Source organism: Mytilus galloprovincialis, chromosome 14 (assembly GCF_965363235.1).
Source record: "Mytilus galloprovincialis chromosome 14, xbMytGall1.hap1.1, whole genome shotgun sequence".
NCBI classification, from domain to species: domain Eukaryota; kingdom Metazoa; phylum Mollusca; class Bivalvia; order Mytilida; family Mytilidae; genus Mytilus; species Mytilus galloprovincialis.
In genome coordinates this window covers 56339009-56360407 of record NC_134851.1, presented here as the reverse complement: position 1 = coordinate 56360407, position 21399 = coordinate 56339009, and the positions used below count along the sequence as shown (strand labels likewise).

General features: G+C 33.2%; 1 protein-coding gene across 1 annotated transcript; it reads left to right on the top strand.

Annotated features, from left to right (window-relative positions):
* The first annotated feature begins 60 nt into the window (after nt 1-60).
* LOC143059841 (uncharacterized) lies at nt 61-20986 on the top strand. Its single transcript, XM_076233410.1, has 18 exons — nt 61-107; nt 443-488; nt 1016-1055; nt 1876-1984; nt 2594-2776; nt 4251-4389; nt 4806-4890; nt 8681-8739; nt 9866-10031; nt 10332-10485; nt 10852-10982; nt 13017-13134; nt 13768-13881; nt 14636-14738; nt 16009-16176; nt 18253-18434; nt 19299-19445; nt 20873-20986. The coding sequence occupies exons 1-18, from the start codon at nt 105-107 to the stop codon at nt 20960-20962; spliced, it is 2037 nt and encodes a 678-aa protein (XP_076089525.1). The 5' UTR covers nt 61-104; the 3' UTR covers nt 20963-20986.
* Nucleotides 20987-21399: the final 413 nt, after the last annotated feature.

The following is a 21399-nucleotide window of genomic DNA, read 5'->3' as shown; positions in this document are numbered from 1 at the left end:
CCTGAATGTTAAATGTCCTGATTTTGCAGAAATGTACTTCTTGAACTTCAGTATAGTGTAATACATATATAATAGATAAGACCGTTTACAAGAGACATATAATAATGGTAAGTCAATGACAGTTTTATCAAAATTTGTAAGATCAATTTTGTAACAACATGTACAAATTAATATTAACTCTTGGGTTTTTTTAACACAATTCCTTTGTTTGTTTATATCAGTAATGCACTATTCAGTTTTATTTGGCAGTTTATTTCGGAATTTCTCGCTCGTTTTAAATGCTCTCCAACTTTAAAATTTGCTGTTTTGATTCGATTGCCACTTTCGGGGTTTTCTATAGACGGAACGCGCGTGTCTGGCGTACCAAATTAAAAGCCTGATATTTTTGATGGGTTGTTATTTAAAAGAGAAGACTTAAATAGTGTCTCATTGTTCATTTCAGTGGTTTTGTAACCGGTGTTTAGTGCTTATCCAAGTTCTTTTAACAGGTAGGCAAATATATTGTATCTATATTAACGTCTTCAGATCGAGCTTCAGATGGTGTAGAAATGCATGTAATATGAAAATGATTTCCTTATCCGTATTTTGCACAAATTTTCGAAATAATCGGTTTTAAAAACTACAACTTTGTATTTGATTTGGCCTTCTAACTGTTTCAATAAGAGCGCCACTGTTTAGCATTATGAAAACGAAACGAGCGTCTGGCATACCATATTATAAGCCTTACAAGTATTTTTGACTAGAATGAAGCCAAGTAAACAACAGACAGGTGTCTATACAATATATTTTAAACAGTTTCGAATTTGTACAGGTTGTGCATAAGATTTTAACAGAAAATATCAAAAAAATATCAACGAAACCCAATTATCAAAATATAAAAACAAACGACAACTTCTGACTTACAAAGGGAACATAAAATGTGACCAGTTTTAGATACATTACAAATATATGTTTCCAGACTCGAAGATCTCAAACCTCCCCCTTTTGAATAGTACCTTTTTTATTATAATTTTAGTCGTTCAAGCCCAACAACAGTCATGCGGTACACAGAAAGTGTAAGTATTTATAAGTTTTGATTGTTAGAACAAGGTAATATAAATATTACGGCAAAGTGGTACTAGGGGCAATGTCCTCTTAAAGCATTTCAAACCAGACAATATGTCCAAAAAAATCTTTCATTTACTACAAATCACATTTTGAAAACTTCTTGTGTGTGCAGTAAAGTTTCATAAATTTTATGATATATTTCAAAATATGAAACTAGATTTTAAGATGACTGAAAAATAAATCAACTTAAGTAGATTTTCTGCATGTCATTATCACAAAAATTAATAAAAGAATAATGGATCGACCTAGTCCATGTTCATTGGCGAATCGAAGGGTGTTTGGAATAACAAATAATGAGAAAATGTCATGATATTGGAACCATTTTATTTCAAATCTTTGCATCCGTGCCGGATGTTGAATATAAGTTGGTATATTTCAATTCCTAATTTTACGAAAACATGTATATTACTTAAAATATATGTTCCTGCTTAAATAGATATGATCATACAATCCGTGTGGCTTAGAAGCTCACAATACAGTTATAAAGTTGTCGTCAAAACCGTAGGCAAGATTCATTTCCTTTAAGTTGGTCAATCTCCTGTATGTCTTCAATAATAAAAAAACCACCAAAAAAGCAACATTTCATTGAAATGTCCATGCATACGACAAGTATGTCAGGTCGCCATGGAAACGTCATCAGGTAAGACCTAGACAAAACCTTTAGAATGTCAAAAGTGTTAAAAAGACCGTTTAAACACATATTCATGGTCTAGTTTTTGGTTAAATTTTTCTATATGCATTCGCTACATGCATTTGTTTGTATTTCAGCACAAACTACCACGAAGATAACGATCAATTACGTAGTGACCTATTGAACCCTGCGCGAGGTTTTTATCAGGAATCATTGACCTCAGCCAGATTTTTCCATCCTTTGACGGTATGAAAATATGTTAAACTTTTTTTTTTTTGGGGGGGGGGGGGTTTCGTATCCATGTTGCAGTCATATTGCAAACCGTGGCAAATCTGCTTGTATGCATTGCCTAATTTGGTATGTGTTCCATATATACCATCTAACATATTATAATGCATCTAACTACATGTTCCACTCAAATAAAACTCAATCGTCACCAAGGATTAGAACAGTCACAAAATGTTCACAACTGCTTCAAAAATAAAATATTTTTAACCTTGATGTTATTTTTCTTTAAACTCTGGAATACATATATATTTTATATATATGATGGATGGATGTATGTCTGTTTAACGTCCAGTGTCAAATTAAACGCATTTTCAGGAGGGCTGGCATCGTAATAACGTAATATATAGATAAAACTTTTAATGTAACGTTGTTTCAAAATCAAGCATTTCAGTTACACATTATGTTGTTAGAAAAAAAACCATCTGTTCTATTACATGCTCTAATTCATCATCATGCTGTTTAAAAAAACAAAAATATTTACACATAATAATTCTTTTGTTAATTGTATCATATGAGAGCTGTTTGGTTTTTAACTAAGATTTTTTTTCTCGCAACTTGTCATTGTAGAAAGATCATCTAGCATGTCTTCGAGATAACCAAGGTTCCAGTCTGATGTTGAGGATGTACAGTTTAAACGAGTTCGCTGATGGAGCTCCTATCACACAAGATTTTTTACAGAAACTTGAACAAGATTTCAAAGCAGCTAAAGATGCCGGGTGGAGTCTTGTTCTCAGATTTATGTACCAAAATGTGAGTTATTTGTTGTTATGTTAAAATAATTTAATTTGGGATGTAACGCGTCTTCTGATTGGCTGACGTTATTTTGTTATGAGCCGATAGACATAATTTAGTCATGTGACCGTGACGTCATCAACGTTTTTTCATGTTCTACGGTTTAAAATGGAATTTAGAATTAAATTATAAGAAATGACTGTAATATTTTTTCTGTCTATTCGAAATAACATTAAAAAATGTGGTGCACACTGTTAATTATCCCCGGCTTAGTATATATCTAGGATTTTGATTGGTTAACGCACGTCGTTACAAAACCCATAGCCTCTGGGTGTTGCTAACCCATATCCCCGGACGTTGCTAACCATTATCCCGGGGAACTTCACGCAAGTTTTCCTAAGTTCCATGCTTGCTCCTTGTAAAATATTTAATTCTGTAGATTATCCATGATGTTTGTAATTAGATATTTAATTCATTAACGATTTTGTCCTATTATGCCGATCAATTACACTGAGTGACTCATTCCATTAAATGCATCACTTGACTGCCACATTTATGACATTTATAAGGAATGGGACTACTGACCTTGCTATGCAAATGACACAAGTTGACGTCACACCATCTATGACGTAACTCTCACGTGTACAACATTGAGCGCCAAATTCGACTTAATCCAGTTTCTCTGTCTCCGTATTAAAAACTTCTTATATTTGACTACCTGTATGGTTCTACCATAGGTACTATCCTACACCCCGTAAAAAATATGTAAAATTTCCGAATTTCAATAAAACTTTTTTAGATAATGAAAAAACGTTGTTTTCACGTTACACTTTGTACCCGAATTTCCGTAAAACTCGCCCGATTCGGACTAAGACCGGGGATAAATTCGTTATCTATGTTCATATCCGTAGATATGGATATTTTAACACCCTTCAGTACCCTGTACACCCTTCGGCTACGCCTCATGATGTACTGGGGTACTTCAGGGTGTTAAAATATCCATATCTACGGATATGAACGTAGATAACTTATAATAACCCGCTACGCGCGTTATTCAGTGTGCACCAAATTTTTTATGTTATTTCTTCATAGACAGAAAAAATATTACAGTCATTCCTTAAATGTATTTCTGTAAAGTAAACAACAAAATGATTTATCCGAACTAAAAATATACGAGAGACAAAGGTTATTGTGATATATACTTTGATATATTAACTAAAGTATAACTTTACCTCTGTTGCAGAATCTATAAGACGCACCACAATACCCTTGTTTTTTTAATTATCAAATTTTGTACATCTTAACAAAGCCAATTCAACAAATTGTTTTACACTATTGAAACATTATATTAATGCGTGTTTAACTAATTGACAATCAATGTGTAAAAAATGAAAAGAAAAAAAAAATAAATATCAAATATTAATATCGAGACAGTGAACATACAAGTAGTGTCATATCGTTTCAATGTTTATTTTGTTGTCTATTAACCAAGAGTTTGGATACACAATACAATCCTCAGTCAGAACCAACAATAGGTCAAGTCAAGGAACATATCAAACAGCTAGCACCTGTAATTGCCCGTTATGATGGTGTTGTGGTGGCTGTTCAAGCAGGTTTCCACGGGGAATATGGTATGATATATAGCATCGTATTTGAATTCTCAGTGGTAATTTAAGAAAAAGGTTTGCACAGACTGTGGCAGGTATATTAATAGTAATCTACATGATCTAGAAGTAATGTTGTTTGTAGTATTTGAAGGAATAAACCAGTGCGTGCAAACATTAATAAATCAATTTGTGAGTTTTGCTTTCTAGGTTGTTAACACATACTAGAGTGGTATTATGCATATTAAAAACCAACAAAAGTTTAAATGAATTTGTATTCAAGACAACAGAAATTTGATTGGTGTTTTGTGCTGTAATAGGTTGTAAGTTAATATTTTGGTTTTCGTAATTATCTATAAGAAGAACTCGACCACTTTTACAGTACTGCAAATTTCACTGAACACCTTTATTAAACGACACCTTACATTTTGAATTCTTACCAGGTTTATGGTACACACCTGGAACAAATAGTACGAAACAAGATACAGCTATAATTGATACGCTACTCACAGAACTTCCATCAACAATGTAAGTAATAAAATGTATATAGCACTAGAAGCAAAGTTTCAGTCTGAAACGGTCATTTTGGTCTGATCAAGTCTTTATAGACTGGATTTACCGCTAGAGAAAAACGTCAACACTTTTTCAGACTTTCAGACGCGAGTACGATATACCGTGTTAAGTCTGTTCAGTCATGTAAAGATAAACAAGACAGATTATGCTTGCGTACTTTTAAGAACTGTTAAGACGGTTTCAGACGAAATCAGATTTGTCAGAAATGTAAGAAATCAATTATGAAAGTATGATACATGTACGAAATCAAACACTCGACGATATAGGTATTTTCAAATGTAAACAATGAGACGCAAACCATTGACGCTGTAAGTAATTAAAGATACAATTATGACGATGAAAACATCACCAATGTAAGTAATCACCAATGTAAGAAATTAACACTGTTAATAATCACCAATGTAAGTAATCACAGTGTTAGTTGTCAAAAATGAAAGTAATCACCAATATAGCTACTCATCACTGTTAATAATCACCAAATGAATGTAATTAATCGCAGTGTTAGTTGTCAAAAATGTATGGTATCACCAATATAAGTAGTCATCAATATAGCTAATCGACAATTAATGTAAGTTTTTATCAATACATACAATTAAGAGTAATCAGTGATATAAGTTAATACACATAGAAGTAATCAACAATGTAAGTAATTACAATTTTAAGTAATCACCAATGTATGTACTCTACAATGTTTATCATCGACGATGTAATTAATCAACAAAATAAGAAATGACTAACTTAAATTACCAACAATGTAAGTAATCACAGTGTAAAAAATCAACAATGTGGGTAACCATCACTTATAAGTACTTGATAAGTAATTAACTGATGATGTTATACACAAATGATGAAAGTAATCACCGATTTAAGTCATCAACAATATATATACATAGTCAATTATGTAACCTAAGATATAAGTAATCAAAAATGTATTTGATCAATAGTGCAATTAATCGACGTTGGAAACAACCAACGATGTCACTAATTGATAATTTTAATATTTAAATAACCGCAAGTTTCGAGAGCTGCAAATACACATATCATTTCTTTCTGTGTGTATTTATAGGAACAATTTGATAATGGACCTTACGTTTCGAATTTTCCTTGGGATAAGGCATTTTTGTTATTTTACTTTTTAATACAGCCGATAAGATAATAGTCTGATTCTTCGTTTCAATCTTTGATATCACGTGAACCGTACTTGCTCGAAACGCACGTCTGGCGTATATACTTAATTTAATCCTGGTATCTATGATGCGTTTATTTACAACCACTTGGTCGATGCCACTGCTGGTGGAGATTTATTTCCCTGAGGGTATCACAAGCCGAGTAGTCAGCACTTTTTGTGCTGACATGAATTGTCATTGATATTTTTATATTTATAAATTTACTGTTTACAAATTTTAGAATTTTTTGAAATACTACGGCTTTTCTACCTCAGGCATAGATTACCTTAGCTGTATTTGGCAAAACTTTTAGGAATTTTTGTTCTCAATGCTCGTCAACTTCGTACTTTATTTGGCCTTTTAAACTTTTTTTGGATTCGAGCGTCACTGATGAGTCTTTTGTAGACGAAACGCGCGTCTGGCGTATATACTAAATTTAATCCTGGTATCTATGATGAGTTTATTTACAACCACTTGGTCATTGCCATCTGAATCTCTATTTACTGGGACGATGCCACTGCTGGTGGAGATTTATTTCTCAGAGGGTATCACAAGCCCAGTAGTCAGCACTTTTTGTGCTGACATGAATTATCATTGATATTATTATATCTATCAATTAACTGTTTACAAATTTTTGAATTTTTTGAAATACTATGGCTTTTCTACCTAAGGCATAGATTACCTTAGCTGTATTTGGCAAAACTTTTAGGATTTTTTGATCTCAATGCTCGTCAACTTCGTACTTTATGTGGCCTTTTTTTTTTTTTTTTTTTTTTTTTTTTTTTAACTTTTTTGGATTCGAGCGTCACTGATGAGTCGTTTGTAGACGAAACGCGCATCTGGCGTATATACTATATTTAATCCTGGTATCTATGATGAGTTTATTTGTCCATGCGCAGCTGTCTTGTCTTTTAACTAGGAAGTTCGATGCTCTCTTTCATGGACGACAACCCATTTTAACCACAAATAATAGCAACATGACGTATTTAATTATACACAGGCGATAAAAGATAACTTGAAATATGAACATATAATGCATTTATAAAGACTACAATACAATACAAATAATTTACAAATGTCATATACGGTTATTTATCCGAAATTAAAAATGTTCTACGGATAAAAATATTGCATTTCAAAGGAAACTGATATAAAGTACAGAAAAGGTTTGGGATGACTACTACTTATTTTGACATACTGATTAAGTATAGGCGTTTGATGATTACTGTGTTTTTTTTTAAATTGGAATCTCTCAATAGGTTTTAATTGTAATTATTTCCAGTTCATACTGGATTATACTGGTCATTTGTTCATTCTGCTTTAATATTGAAAACTTGTCTTTTGTCATTTTAATCGATATTTTCATTCACATATCAATGCGAAATAATTTCACAATTATAACATTTAAAATAATTCACGGCACAAACCAATCATCCTCCATGCGTTTTTGCCGGATGGGCGGTTTTATTTTTAGAAAGGAAGTATAAACCCTTTCTTTCCGCAAAAAATAAAGAGGAAGAAGACATTGAATTTTAAAAAGGGGGCTTTTTACAATTAAGAAATATCGTTTTTTTAATAATTTTGTCTTAATCTTGAATTAGATTGTAGAAAAAAGGTAGGAGAAAAAAACAATCTTTCAAATAAAAACAAATAACACATCAAAGTATGCTTAAACAAAGGTGAAAGCACAGAAAAGGCAGAGGAGACCAACAAGCCACCATAAAGAAACTAGAGATTCAAGAACACGACCACATACACAAGGTGTTTTTTCTGGAATGAAATCGCAAGTTTGAAAGGAACTAAAACTTAGTATATATTACAAACAATATACCGGTAGTTTCATTGAATATAGAATGCTTCGCCATGAGTGATTTCGTACATGGCATAAAAGAGAGACGAAAGATACCAAAGGGACAGCCAAACTCATCAATCGAAAATAAACTGAGAACGCCGTGGATAAAAATGAAAGAAGACAAACAGACAAACAATAGTACACATGACACAACATAGAAAACTAAAGAATAAAAAACACGAACCCCACCAAAAACTAGGGGTGATCTTAGGTGCTCCGGAAGGGTAAGCAGATCCTGCTCCACATGTGGCACCCGTCGTGTTGCTTATGTGGTAACAAATCTTGTAAATAGTCTAATTCGGTAGGTCTTATTCATTATAGAGAAGGGGATTGTAGTTACGACGTAAGGAACATATCCGATATCATTGTGAAACGGTTATTCCATAACGATCCAGTGGCGGATCCAGAAATTTTCATAAGTGGGGGCCCACTGACTGCCTAATAGGGGACCCGCTCCAGTCACACTTTAGTGATTCCCTATATAAGCAAACAATTTTTTTCCCAAAAAGGTGTGACCCGGTCCCCTGGGCCCCCTAAATCCGCCTCTGCGGTCAACCAACTCGTGATGGCGTCCGTAAAATTTACGAAGAGATGATTTTGGAACTCTTGGTTTAATAGAATCCTTGTGAGCAGCAACCCTCTTTCAAGACAATCATGATAGGAAATGCATAATCTGTTCCGAAAGTTATACAAAAACAAAGTGCCACAATTTTCATAACTTTTCCAGGCCAGTGCAAGTTGCTCACCCAGACTACAAGACAGGAAAGATGACAATAGAGAGGATAGGTACATGAAATTATTTCAACTTTTCAACAATATTTTGTCAACCCTCAGATACTAGACTGAGTGTATTCTGTTTAACTTCGTTAGGCTTTCATCAAAAGATAATAACGAGGTTGAATATTATGTAGACGTCGTTTATTTTTAAAAAGAAAAGTTTCAAAATATTACATAGGATGTTGTTTCATCTACTACTGATAATATTTTATCATTTTGATATCCATATTATTTGTTAATAATTACATTAGATGTATGTTTCATTATAATACATTATCCTGATTGGCTAACTGCACATCACGTGTTAATCCTTAAGCAATTGCATTACACAATAAAACTTATTCACGATAACACGAGGTCCCACAATAAAGTACACAGGTGAATTAAATAAAAAATTGATAAAATTCCTGTTTTCATGATCGTAGCTAAAAAAATGTAAATATAAGTATTGAATGCTTCTTTTTGTAACTCCATAGGGTTGTAAAAGCCTTGACCGTGCCCACATTTTTAGAATGAAGCGCTTCCGCGCTTCATACAAACTGTACTTCGGTCAACACTTTTACACCCCAATGAAGTTATAAAAAGAAGCATTTAATTCTTAAATGCATACATCCTATGCTTTATGATACATTTTTTACGAATACAAAAATGCTCCTCTATTCTCATCAACATGTTTCTTTAAAGGTATTGGAGGTCTTATAATCTTCAAAGTTTTGTAAAAAATAAAAATAATTATTAGAATGTTAGTGTCGTTACTATCAGAAACAAGAACAAAGCTAACTCAGTCGGTCTAAGAAGTACTACTATATTACTAGCCTGTCAACACTCAGTGAGGTTGTGAGTTCGAACCCCGCACATGGCAGGTGTGCCTGGCTCAAATCTTAATTGTTTTGGATTGTACGTTTTCCTTCCGAAGGGTGGTGGTTCTCACTGGGTAATCCTGCATTCTACACCAATACCATTTGACCGCCAAGAAATATCATAATAGTGCTGAACGTCAAGTTGCGGTAAACAACAATAAATCATAAACCAATCAATCAATCCTTACAATCAGAAGCAAGGACAAACATCCTCTTTTGAACATCACATAAAAGTTTCTTTTTCACATCTGTCTCATTATTTATTTTAACGACAGGTCACTTCCACGAATGTCTGTTAGAAGGTGACGCCAATGATCTTAAACATGCCTTTCCGGATCTCTCTACCGATACTGGTGCCTTGTCTTATTTGACGAACGATACGGAAACCAGTGTCATTGGTGGGAAAACCTGTCACCCAGGGGACACTACAAAACCACCTAGGTACAAATTTCGAGCATTCGATATTTATGTTTGGACAATCTATGATAATTTTTGCGGTAGCAAATTTTTATTTTTGATTTTACTTATTAATGAATGATTTGATTTCCAAAGATTAAAATGTATTTGAGTTAAACCAAATATCTCGTAACTTTTCATTCATTTTTTAGATGATAATTGTTCCATTTATCAATTATTTGTTGCTAAATATTTTGTTCTATGAATAGAACCTTGTCTGCAAATTTGAACAAGTAAAATCAAGCTACTTTATCTGCTGGTAACAGTTTTTTTTATCTGTTGCAGAAATTTATGTATCGACTCAGAGAAGTTGTTCAAAAGTCTGCACTTAACCTATCTTAATATAAATGACCCGGATGAGACTATAAAAAACTACAAAAAATATGGTTGTTTTAAAACACTGTCTGACGTCATGGGGTACCGACTGGCACTTGAATCAGTAAGTATGACCTTCCACGTATGATATAGATATTCGGAGGCGTGACCTCTTTGATTAATTGACTGTTTAACATAAATTTGAGCATTTTTGGCTACAACAATAACGATCATGATTACAACGATGATAAACGACGACGTGTATGACGACGCAATGATTGATGATGATGATGACCGTCCGACTACACCGATATTGAGGATGACGACAACGATGATGACTTCGATTACCATGATGACTATGACGATGATTATGATGACGACAATGACTATGATGATTGATGATTTCGAGGAGGAGGATGAGGACAACGACGATGATGATGAGGTAAACGATGACGATAGTTATAATGATGTTTTAATTTCTATGTTTTAGGTGACAATTCCAGACAACGTTAATGTAAATACTCCAGTATGTGTTGGTATAACACTATCAAACAGAGGATATGCTTCACCATTTCGTCAATACAATGTATCGATTCTTCTTCAAAATACAGTCAATAACAGGTATTTAATCAGTAGAGTTGTATGAGGATCGTCAATACAATGTATCGATTGTTCTTCAAAATACAGTCAATAACAGGTATTTAATCAGCAGAGTTGTATGAGGATCGTCAATACAATGTATCGATTGTTCTTCAAAATACAGTCAATAACAGGTATTTAATCAGCAGAGTTGTATGAGGATCGTCAATACAATGTATCGATTGTTCTTCAAAATACAGTCAATAACAGGTATTTAATCAGCAGAGTTGTATGAGGATCGTCAATGCAATGTATCGATTGTTCTACAAAATACAGTCAATAACAGGTATTTAATCAGCAGAGTTGTATGAGGATCGTCAATACAATGTATCGATTGTTCTCAAAATACAGTCAATAACAGGTATTTAATCAGCAGAGTTGTATGAGGATCGTCAATACAATGTATCGATTGTTCTTCAAAATACAGTCAATAACAGGTATTTAATCAGCAGAGTTGTATGAGGATCGTCAATACAATGTATCGATTGTTCTTCAAAATACAGTCAATATATAACAGGTATTTAATCAGCAGAGTTGTATGAGGATCGTCAATACAATATATCGATTGTTCTTCAAAATACAGTCAATAACAGGTATTTAATCAGCAGAGTTGTAGGATCGTCAATACAATATATCGATTGTTCTACAAAATACAGTCAATAACAGGTATTTAAACAGCAGAGTTGTATGAGGATCGTCAATACGAGGTATCGATTGTTTTTCAAAATACAGTCAATAACAGGTATTTAATCAGCAGAGTTGTATGAGGATCGTCAATACAATGTATCGATTGCTCTTCAAAATACAGTCAATAACAGGTATTTAATCAGCAGAGTTGTATGAGGATCGTCAATACAATATATCGATTGTTCTACAAAATACAGTCAATAACAGGTATTTAATCAGCAGAGTTGTATGAGGATCGTCAATACAATGTATCGATTGTTCTTCAAAATACAGTCAATAACAGGTATTTAATCAGCAGAGTTGTATGAGGATCGTCAATACAATGTATCGATTGTTCTACAAAATACAGTCAATAACAGGTATTTAATCAGAGGATCGTCAATACAATGTATCGATTGTTCTTCAAAATACAGTCAATAACAGGTATTTAATCAGCAGAGTTGTATGAGGATCGTCAATACAATGTATCGATTGTTCTTCAAAATACAGTCAATAACAGGTATTTAATCAGAGGATCGTCAATACAATGTATCGATTGTTCTTCAAAATACAGTCAATAACAGGTATTTAATCAGCAGAGTTGTATGAGGATCGTCAATACAATGTATCGATTGTTCTTCAAAATACAGTCAATAACAGGTATTTAATCAGCAGAGTTGTATGAAGATCGTCAATACAATGTATCGATTGTTCTTCAAAATACAGTCAATAACAGGTATTTAATCAGCAGAGTTGTATGAGGATCGTCAATACAATGTATCGATTGTTCTTCAAAATACAGTCAATAACAGGTATTTAATCAGCAGAGTTGTATGAGGATCGTCAATACAATGTATCGATTGTTCTACAAAATACAGTCAATAACAGGTATTTAATCAGCAGAGTTGTATGAGGATCGTCAATACAATGTATCGATTGTTCTACAAAATACAGTCAATAAAAGGTATTTAAGTAACAGCGTTGTTTAAGGGTCTGTTAGATTTTCACAGAATAGAGAATTCTAATGCAAAATAGAAAATACAGGACCAAAAAAGAATAGATTGATATAAGCCAAAGAAATATCGCATAGTGACTAACATGGTGCTAAACAGTTACTATAATTTCTGTGCCATTTGGTCTATTGTGGAAAGTTGTCTCAATGGCAATCATATCACATCTTCCTTTTTATATAAAGAAAAAAAATTATGTGCATGTTGCTTCATTAAAATTAAAGAGAATAGACGAAACAATAAATAAAGTTATTCAAGAGGTAATGATTTTCACATCATGGTTATTCATAAGAAATTATGCCAATATTTGTTGTTTGATCTTTTCTCTTTAATCGTACAGCATTGTATACGAAGCTGCCATTCTAACAGATACGACAAGATGGCTACCAGGAAGTGATATACATTTGGAAACAACCTTTAACCTCCCAACTAACACTCAAACTGGAACAACTTACAAGGTGCGTTTTTATAATATAACTTTTTTGTTCGCCTCTGACGTAATTTTGTTTTGATAGACTGGGAATTTTGAGACAAACTATTGATTTGACTGTTTTATGTTTTGTATGTTCTTTGACTGGTTTTCGAGGATTGCGCATGCTCTCAAACCTTTAAATTGAAACATTTGTCCACGTGCGATCCTTTTTGGAATTTACTAAATTAGTCAAGAGAGAATCTCATCGCTATTTATTCGCCTTAATTTATAACATAGTTCCCTTCTATATGTCCTATGTGCAGCAGTCATTATGCAGGGGTCAAAATAAGTTGTATGATGCAGCAAAACCTGGCAACACCGAAACCTGCATAAACCGAAAACATGTATCAGCCAAAACAGAACAAAATCTCAGTTCCCAAAGGGGTTCGGTTTGAACAGGTTTCACTGTATAAATGACTTTTTAGAATCTAAAGGATTATCATGTGTAATATATAAAAAATGAAAATGACGTTACGACAATGGTTTAGAACGTTTTTGACCAATAACAACGTTCTGATGCACGCTTTTGAAAATAATACCCAGAATGCATTAGATTCCGAAACGGCAAAATGATATTTCACATCAGTACATTAGAGACATCTTCTTTATTTAAACATAGGTATACTTGAAGATTTCGGAGCCAAATCTCGGCGATAACACAGATTACTTTGTAGTGTTGGCAAACTCAAAGTTAGTCCCAGTTAACGGACTGAACAGCGTAGGGTCTTTTCAGGTAAAGTTTATTGGTAATATCATTGGTGTGTCTGATAAACCGGAAATTTACTTTTATTTCCTTAAAGTTGATAACAATAACTGTGGTTTGAATGTAAAATTAACAGATCAGAAAAACAATGAAAATTGATGTTCTCCTATTCTGCAAAAGATCTGCACCAGTCCTGTATTTTGTAGAGCATTTTCTGTTGAATTTAAGATGCAAGACATTTCGAATCTATATTTTTATCATTGTTTTTATTTTATTACAAGAACAGAAGGCGAGTAATGCCGCCAAATATTCCTTTTTTTTATAATTTAATTTTGAATGTAACATGTCTTCTGATTGTCTGACAGTCTTTTGTCTATCAGCTCATAGACATTATTGTCATATGCCCGTGGCGTCATCAACGTTTTTTCATGATTTACTCCGGCTTAAAATGGAATTTAAAATTAAATTATAAGGAATGACTGTCTATTCGAAATAACATAAAAAAAATGTGGTGCAGACTTTGATATAACCCGCTACGCTACCACAAAAGACAGAAAAAGTATTCCAGTCGTTCCTTTATTATTTTTCAATTCAAATCTTTATTGCCCTAAAACTACAGAAAAGTTATATTAACAGATAACGTATTGAAAACAAGTTTAACACTTTATATTTGTATTTCAGGTCTATTTTACATAACACGTTTCATCTGTGTTCAAGCTATATATGACGGGTTTGTTTTTATAATGAAAGAAATAAATATAACATGATATATATTAATTGATAGGTTGTGGTTTCTAGTACAATAAATCCAACTTTTGCACCGACGTCAACACTACAGACATGGACACTTCCTAAAGTATCAACCAATCCACGAACGTGGCATCAGGGTATGTGCAGTTAATCCTCCAATAAAGGGCAACTCGATTAAACTATAACCTGTCTTGATGGACCATCTTTTCGCGATGCAGAATACCTTTACTTTCGGAACCTTGATTCCATTACTACCTCACTTGTATCTAAGGTCATTTTCCTCTGGTTTCGATTATGGTCATCAGATATAGTTTATAATTAGACTGTAATATAACTCGACCAAGAACCACTATAAGACAAACCAAGGAAAACAATGATCATAAGATTGCATAAGAACTGATCAACGTCATCATAACTTTTTGTGTAATGAGAAGTAAAGAAAATGGACGGTCTAAATATCACGTGATTATATAACCCGAATAATGTCAGTCGTTATATTCAGCCGATCTCTGTTTAATCTCCGATTGCTACATTAACAATGTCTCGATAGGCTACATGCCGCTAGAGGGCGCAGAATTATTCGCGTTAATGATTATAGAAAAAAAAAACATTATAATTGTTGCAAATGTCCTTAACGTGATTAGAACAATGTAATACCAAATTTATGAAATCGATGACTACAGACAAAACCATCATACGAAGCACGTAAAGATTGTTCTGCACAGCTCTTTCTGAGATATATAGTGGGTCTCATTGGGGTCTAAGCGTGACACGGGATTGCCGATTTTTTGTAAGCGTGACACGTGAAAGTCAAATTATTGTGTCGTGAAATCGGGAAATGAGGTCTAGCGGGACCCGGGAATTAACAAAAAAATTAGAATTGCTTACGTAAATAGTGTAAGCGGGATACGGGAATCTGACAAAACAGTAAGCGGGATCCGGGATCGGAACCCCCCAATGAGACCCCCTATATAGGACTAAATGATGATTCCAAAATTGTTCGAGTGCCCATAAACCAAACATGTATAAAGAAAACAACAAAACTCATCTGAAAAAAAAAGAAAGTAAAATCATAAAAATACTGAACTCTGAGGAAAATTCAATCGGAAAGTCCGTAATCAAATGGCAAAATTCGAATGACAAAACACATCAAACGAACGAACAACAACTGTGGCTTAGTTATAGAGTGTATTTAATGAACCAAAAGAGAGATTTTCTGCTCTAGTTCTATGAATGTGAACAGAAAAAAATAAAGCATATATAACGTACGTATTAACTTATGCCGTTTTTAGGTTCATATTATAAATTTAAATCGTCATGTTATGCGGATAATTGTTTCGTTAATATCAATAAATATTATAAGAATTAGATAGTTATAAAAGGCATTATCAGACAATTGTTTTGTAGTGACGCGCTCCTGTCTTCAGATACCAAATGGACCTCCTGTAAGTTCAACGTCACTTCCTGTTACTACAGCGCCACCGGTTTTTACCACGACAGTAACACCTGCTACGACAACACAATTTGTCAGTACACTACCTCCACCGTTTGTTTCGTTTTCAAACGATACAAGTAGTGAGTTTTACAATTTATTAAATGCATCGCTTTGAAAAATACCAATGAAATACATGATCCTATTACAGTCACTTGTTTCATGTGACTAAATTTTTTTTTCAATAGAAAGCATTTATTGTTGTCTTTTAAACAGGAGATCCAAACAAATATTTCAATGGTATTTTAAACGCGATGTAATGTCCACAACATAAATCATCGCAAAGCTTCAATCATTGATGAATGTTATCACAAAGCCTGTGTAAGCAACTTTATATCATTGAATCAACATATATAAAAAAAAGATTTAAAAACGATGTCTTTATTATTCTACGTAGAAATGTGTTGATGCTAATCGTTGATCGTCTGAATGAATTCAGATGTAAAAATGTTCACCTATCAACAAAAACGATACAATCAGAACATAGAAAACACATGGATAAACACAGAACAACACTACAAACAAAAATCAAACAAAGCAAAACAAAATAGAAAAAGTAAAAATAATAATAAACATGAATAGAAAAAAAACCTCTTACGATAACAACCATTTAAGAATTGAATGCTGCTTTTTGTAAATTTATTGGGGTGTAAAAGCGTTGACCGAAGTTCATTTTGTATGAAGCGCGGAATCATACTAAAAATGTGCGCACGGTCAACGCTTTTACAACCCTATAAAGTTACAAAAAGAAGCATTCAATACTTATAATTACATTTTTTTTAGCTAGAATCATGAAAACACGATTTTTATCAAGTTTTCATTTAATTTACCTGTGCACTTTATTGTGGGACCTCGTGTCATCATGAGTGATAAATGTTATTGTCTAATACAATTGTTTCATGAATAGCACGTGGTGTGTAGTTAGCCAATCAGAATAACGTATTATAATGAAACATACATCTAATGTAATTATTATATCATGCAAATATAATTACAATATTTTATTGAATACATTTATATATTATACTTCACGCTAAAATGCCATGTGTTAATTTACTCTATCACATGGCTGAAAGGGTGACTATTTTTTTAATGTTCCCCTATCGTCTAACCCAATCAAAAATCGACAATTTAAAGGACAATGAATTGAGTTTACATCAAGTTATTAAATGCAATGCATAACTTCTACGTTTCGGTTCAGATTTTAGTATTTGACTGTCAAAATAAAATAATTAAACAACATCTTGCTTCACTTTTGCGTAAAATACCTGTAACGTTGTTATGTTCGTGACTTCATAGAAAATACTTTTATAATAAAATTAATCTGTAAAAGAAATAAATGATAGAACATTCAGTATAATAAATTAAATAAAACATAGCTGAAAGAGCAGATTGGTACCCCTCGAAAAATCATTGTCAACCATGGCTTCGCCGCGGTTTACAATGTTTTCTCAGGGTAACAATCTGCATTATCACCCTCTCAGCTATGTGTTATTTATATAATGTTAAGGAGGTAGACCTAGGTTAAGGGAAATAACTCTTAAAATCATCAGTACGTTTGTGTCAACCGTTTTCATAAATATATTCTTAGCTTCTAGGTGACATAGATTATTTCCAATCTGTTTCAGGTAAATGCTTGAAAAATATTGATGAAACTTGACTTTAACAAACACATTATTGATTTAAAGAGTTATCTCCCTGAACCAAGGTCTACCACCTTAAGGATACCACTACGCTGTTACTTTGTTGTTTGTTTAAGTTTTTTCGCTTCTCTGTTTCAAAATATACAGATTTTTAAAAGACTGTTATAAAATTATAGTAAATCAATATAGGAACTAAATATGCTAAAAAAAATGAAGGGTCCGTACGCGTGCGCTTGTTCTCAAGATAAAAACTATTGAAAATTTGGCGGGAAATGATTCTCTCTTTCTTTTTCATACTTTTAACATTGGTCGCTTTGCTCTTTTAAAATGTATGGAAAAAAATAACAAGGATTCTATACTATTTTCAAATATGGCATATCGAACTGAATGTAATAAAAATTTTGAAAGACAAGTATGGATTAGTAGACAATTATTTTAATGTAAAAAAATGGGCAACATTTCTTAAATAGGTGATTGGCACATTGTAACTTATATAAATAACATTTTACTTACTAGACCTAGCGATATGCAGGAAGTTTGATACCGTCAAGGCCCTTCTACAGTTCACGTACTTCACTCATCCATCTACGCCTGAATGTCCGAACACTTCGTCTCGAGCTGAAGCTACACCGGAAGTTATTCCGATATCATTCTGTAGCGCACCGACAGATACGAGCTACTGGAAACCAAAAGGAAGGGTAAGTATAAACATATATCACCGGAAGCTATTCCGAGATTATTCTGTAGCGCACCGACAGATACGAGCTACTGCAAACCAAAAGGAAGGGTAAGTATAAACATATAACACAGGAAGCTATTCCGAGATCATTCTGTAGCGCACCGACAGATACGAGCTACTGGAAACCAAAAGGAAGGGTAAGTATAACACATGCAATGTGATGGTTGGAAGTAGAACATGAACCAGATTTTTCTCCCTCTAGATAACACTGCGTATAAATATCCGATTGAAAGTAACATTCACCGAGTAAATTAGGAACTTGTAGTATCTTAATCGTTATATGATCTTATATATCGTTTCTTTTCTAGGTGCCGACTTTACTAAAAAAATAAAAAAATGTCCGAAATATTTGGACTTCGTATAAATACAAATGTATACATTGATGGTAAAAACTAATATTGCACTAAACTATAAGTTGATTACTACAAAGTTCAGATTAATCTACGTACATTAAAATTTAACCATGCTCTTTTCCAGTGATTTTTTAAAAGCTGGGATCCAATTTTGCATTACCTCTAAGTTGTTTCCATTTGCAATACTATTAAAATTGGATTTTACATCATGTATGATAATGATTGTAGTGCGCATGTCACGCAAAATAAGAATGATACCGAATGTTTCAGAGGACAAGTACATCAAACGCCTGAACACAAATTGAGTTGCAAAATACAAAAACAAAATGTGTCTGATGACAACATATTTTTTCACTTTGAATAAAGTAAAAAATAAAACAACATTGTTTATCATGTTTATCACAAGAAAAAAAACTATCCCCAACAAGAGTTAAACTGTACATAAGTAGTTTTACCAATTATAATGGCAGGTGATTGATAACTGTGAGAGGATTCCAATGTACGCACGTATTGGTGTGTTCAGCAACCAGGGTTTATATGGCTACGACACTTCCATTCGTAAATGTGGTGTTTTCCTGGGATGTTTGAAATCAGGTTCAAAGGTGGTAGGAGTGAAGGTGAGTGCAGCATACATGTGCATGTCTCATTGTTGTTTATTTTTAAATCTGTCCTGGGAAAAGGGATAATAATTTCTTTTTTTCTCTAGTAAAGAACATGTTGCTGTTTAAGCAATAAAAAGTAAAATCACAAAAATACTGAACTTAGAAGAAAATCAATTCGGAAAGTCCATAATCACATGGCAAAATCAAATAACAAAACGTATCAAAAACGAATGGACAAGAACTGTCATGTTCCTGACTTGGTACAGGCATTTTCAAATGTAGAAAATGGTGGATTGAACCTGGTTCTAATGTTAATATAATAAACCTGGTTCTAATGTTAATATAATAAACACAAACTTTTAAATGTATTTTCATGTGTTTGCGCTGGCAGACAACCATAACCAAATTAAGTAGAAATTTCATCAGGAAAATAGTATTCATCTATTAAAATCTAGTGATGAGAAAAAAACCAAAGAAGCAAAAATCCTAGTGACAATACAAAAAACACAACATAATTCTTCAATTTGATGTTTTGGTATTGATTTTATTTAAGATTACTACTCCACTTGATCACGATATATCAAAATGCAGCTTTTATTTATCTTGATGCTTTCATGATGTGCTTAAATTGGCAGAAAGATAACCTGTAATTGTTGGAACCATGTGCGCTTGAAATAAATGCTGTATTAACCGACCTTTCACTGTCGAGCATACTGTATACCAACTTATTTTCGCGACCGATTTATATTCGCGACTTTCGCGAGTAGAAAATATCGCGAATATTAAACGTCGTGAATATGTAAAACTTTTATTATTTCTTACTTTACTACATCAAGTAAATTTGAGAATCGCGAAATTAAATAGCCGCCAAATTGACTGGAAAGGGCTAAAAGCGAAATAATGTATCCGCGAAAATAAATTGGTTCACAGTATTCATACTGATTCATACTGATGACTGATTGATTGTTGTTCTGTGACGGTCGAATTCAATTTACGAATGAAGATGGAGAGAACCGACAGACCATCGGTAGGGAAAACGGCAATCCTAGTATATTAAGACTGGAGTCGAGCGCACCTGCCGCGTGCAGAATTCGAACTCACAATCTCAGTGTTGAGTTGCATGCTAGTGATAAAGTAGTTTGACTACTAATTGTAAAAACGAAGATGTGGTATGATTGCCAATGAGACAACCGCCCACAAAAGACCAAAATGACACATAGATTAACAACTATAGGTCACCGTACGGCCTTCAACAATCCGCATAGTCAGCTATAAAAGGCCCCGAAATGACAATGCAAAACAATTCAAGCGAGAAAACTAATGCCTTATTTATATAAAATTTAAAACCACTTTGCTACCGAGGCCCCTCAACGTATTTAAATGAAGAACTAAAATTGCGGATCCATTATTTTCTGTCTACATATTTGATTTTTTTTTTTCAGATTGGTATGCAAGTTTGTGGACGACCTTTTGACATTGAGAATGCTCGTTTTTCAAACGAAAAAGACTTGTTGAACCTATATGTGTTTTAAATCAAATTAAATTAAAAAGTATAACGGTTTTTATATTTTCGTATGTAAACCTAACATTAACATTTTGTAAAAGCTACTTCATACTTTTGAAATCCCTGACTAATATCACATATGGAGAAGGATCAGTCACCCTGCAGTAGCACCTGCGACTCCCCCTAATTTTTTGTGAGGTTATGTTGCTCAGCATTTTGTGTTTTATTTAGTGCTGTCTGTCTTTTATTATTTTTTTGGTTTTTTTTTTGTCATGCCTTTGTCAAAGTGTCATCAACAACCGAACTCTCCATTCAAGTCTCAATTTGTAAAAGAAATACCATCATATGTAAACCATTATAGGTCAAAGTACGGTCTATGACTCGGAGCATAAGCTCACACCGAAAAGCAGACTATAAAGGACCCCAAAAATTACAAATGTAAAAACATTCAAACGGGAGAACCAA

Coding starts and splice junctions, on each gene's coding strand:
- LOC143059841 (XM_076233410.1), top strand. Junction 4,891..8,680: donor ACAGAACTTCCATCAACAAT/GTAAGTAATAAA, acceptor TAACTTTTCCAG/GCCAGTGCAAGTTGCTCACC. Junction 14,739..16,008: donor TCCACGAACGTGGCATCAGG/GTATGTGCAGTT, acceptor ATTGTTTTGTAG/TGACGCGCTCCTGTCTTCAG.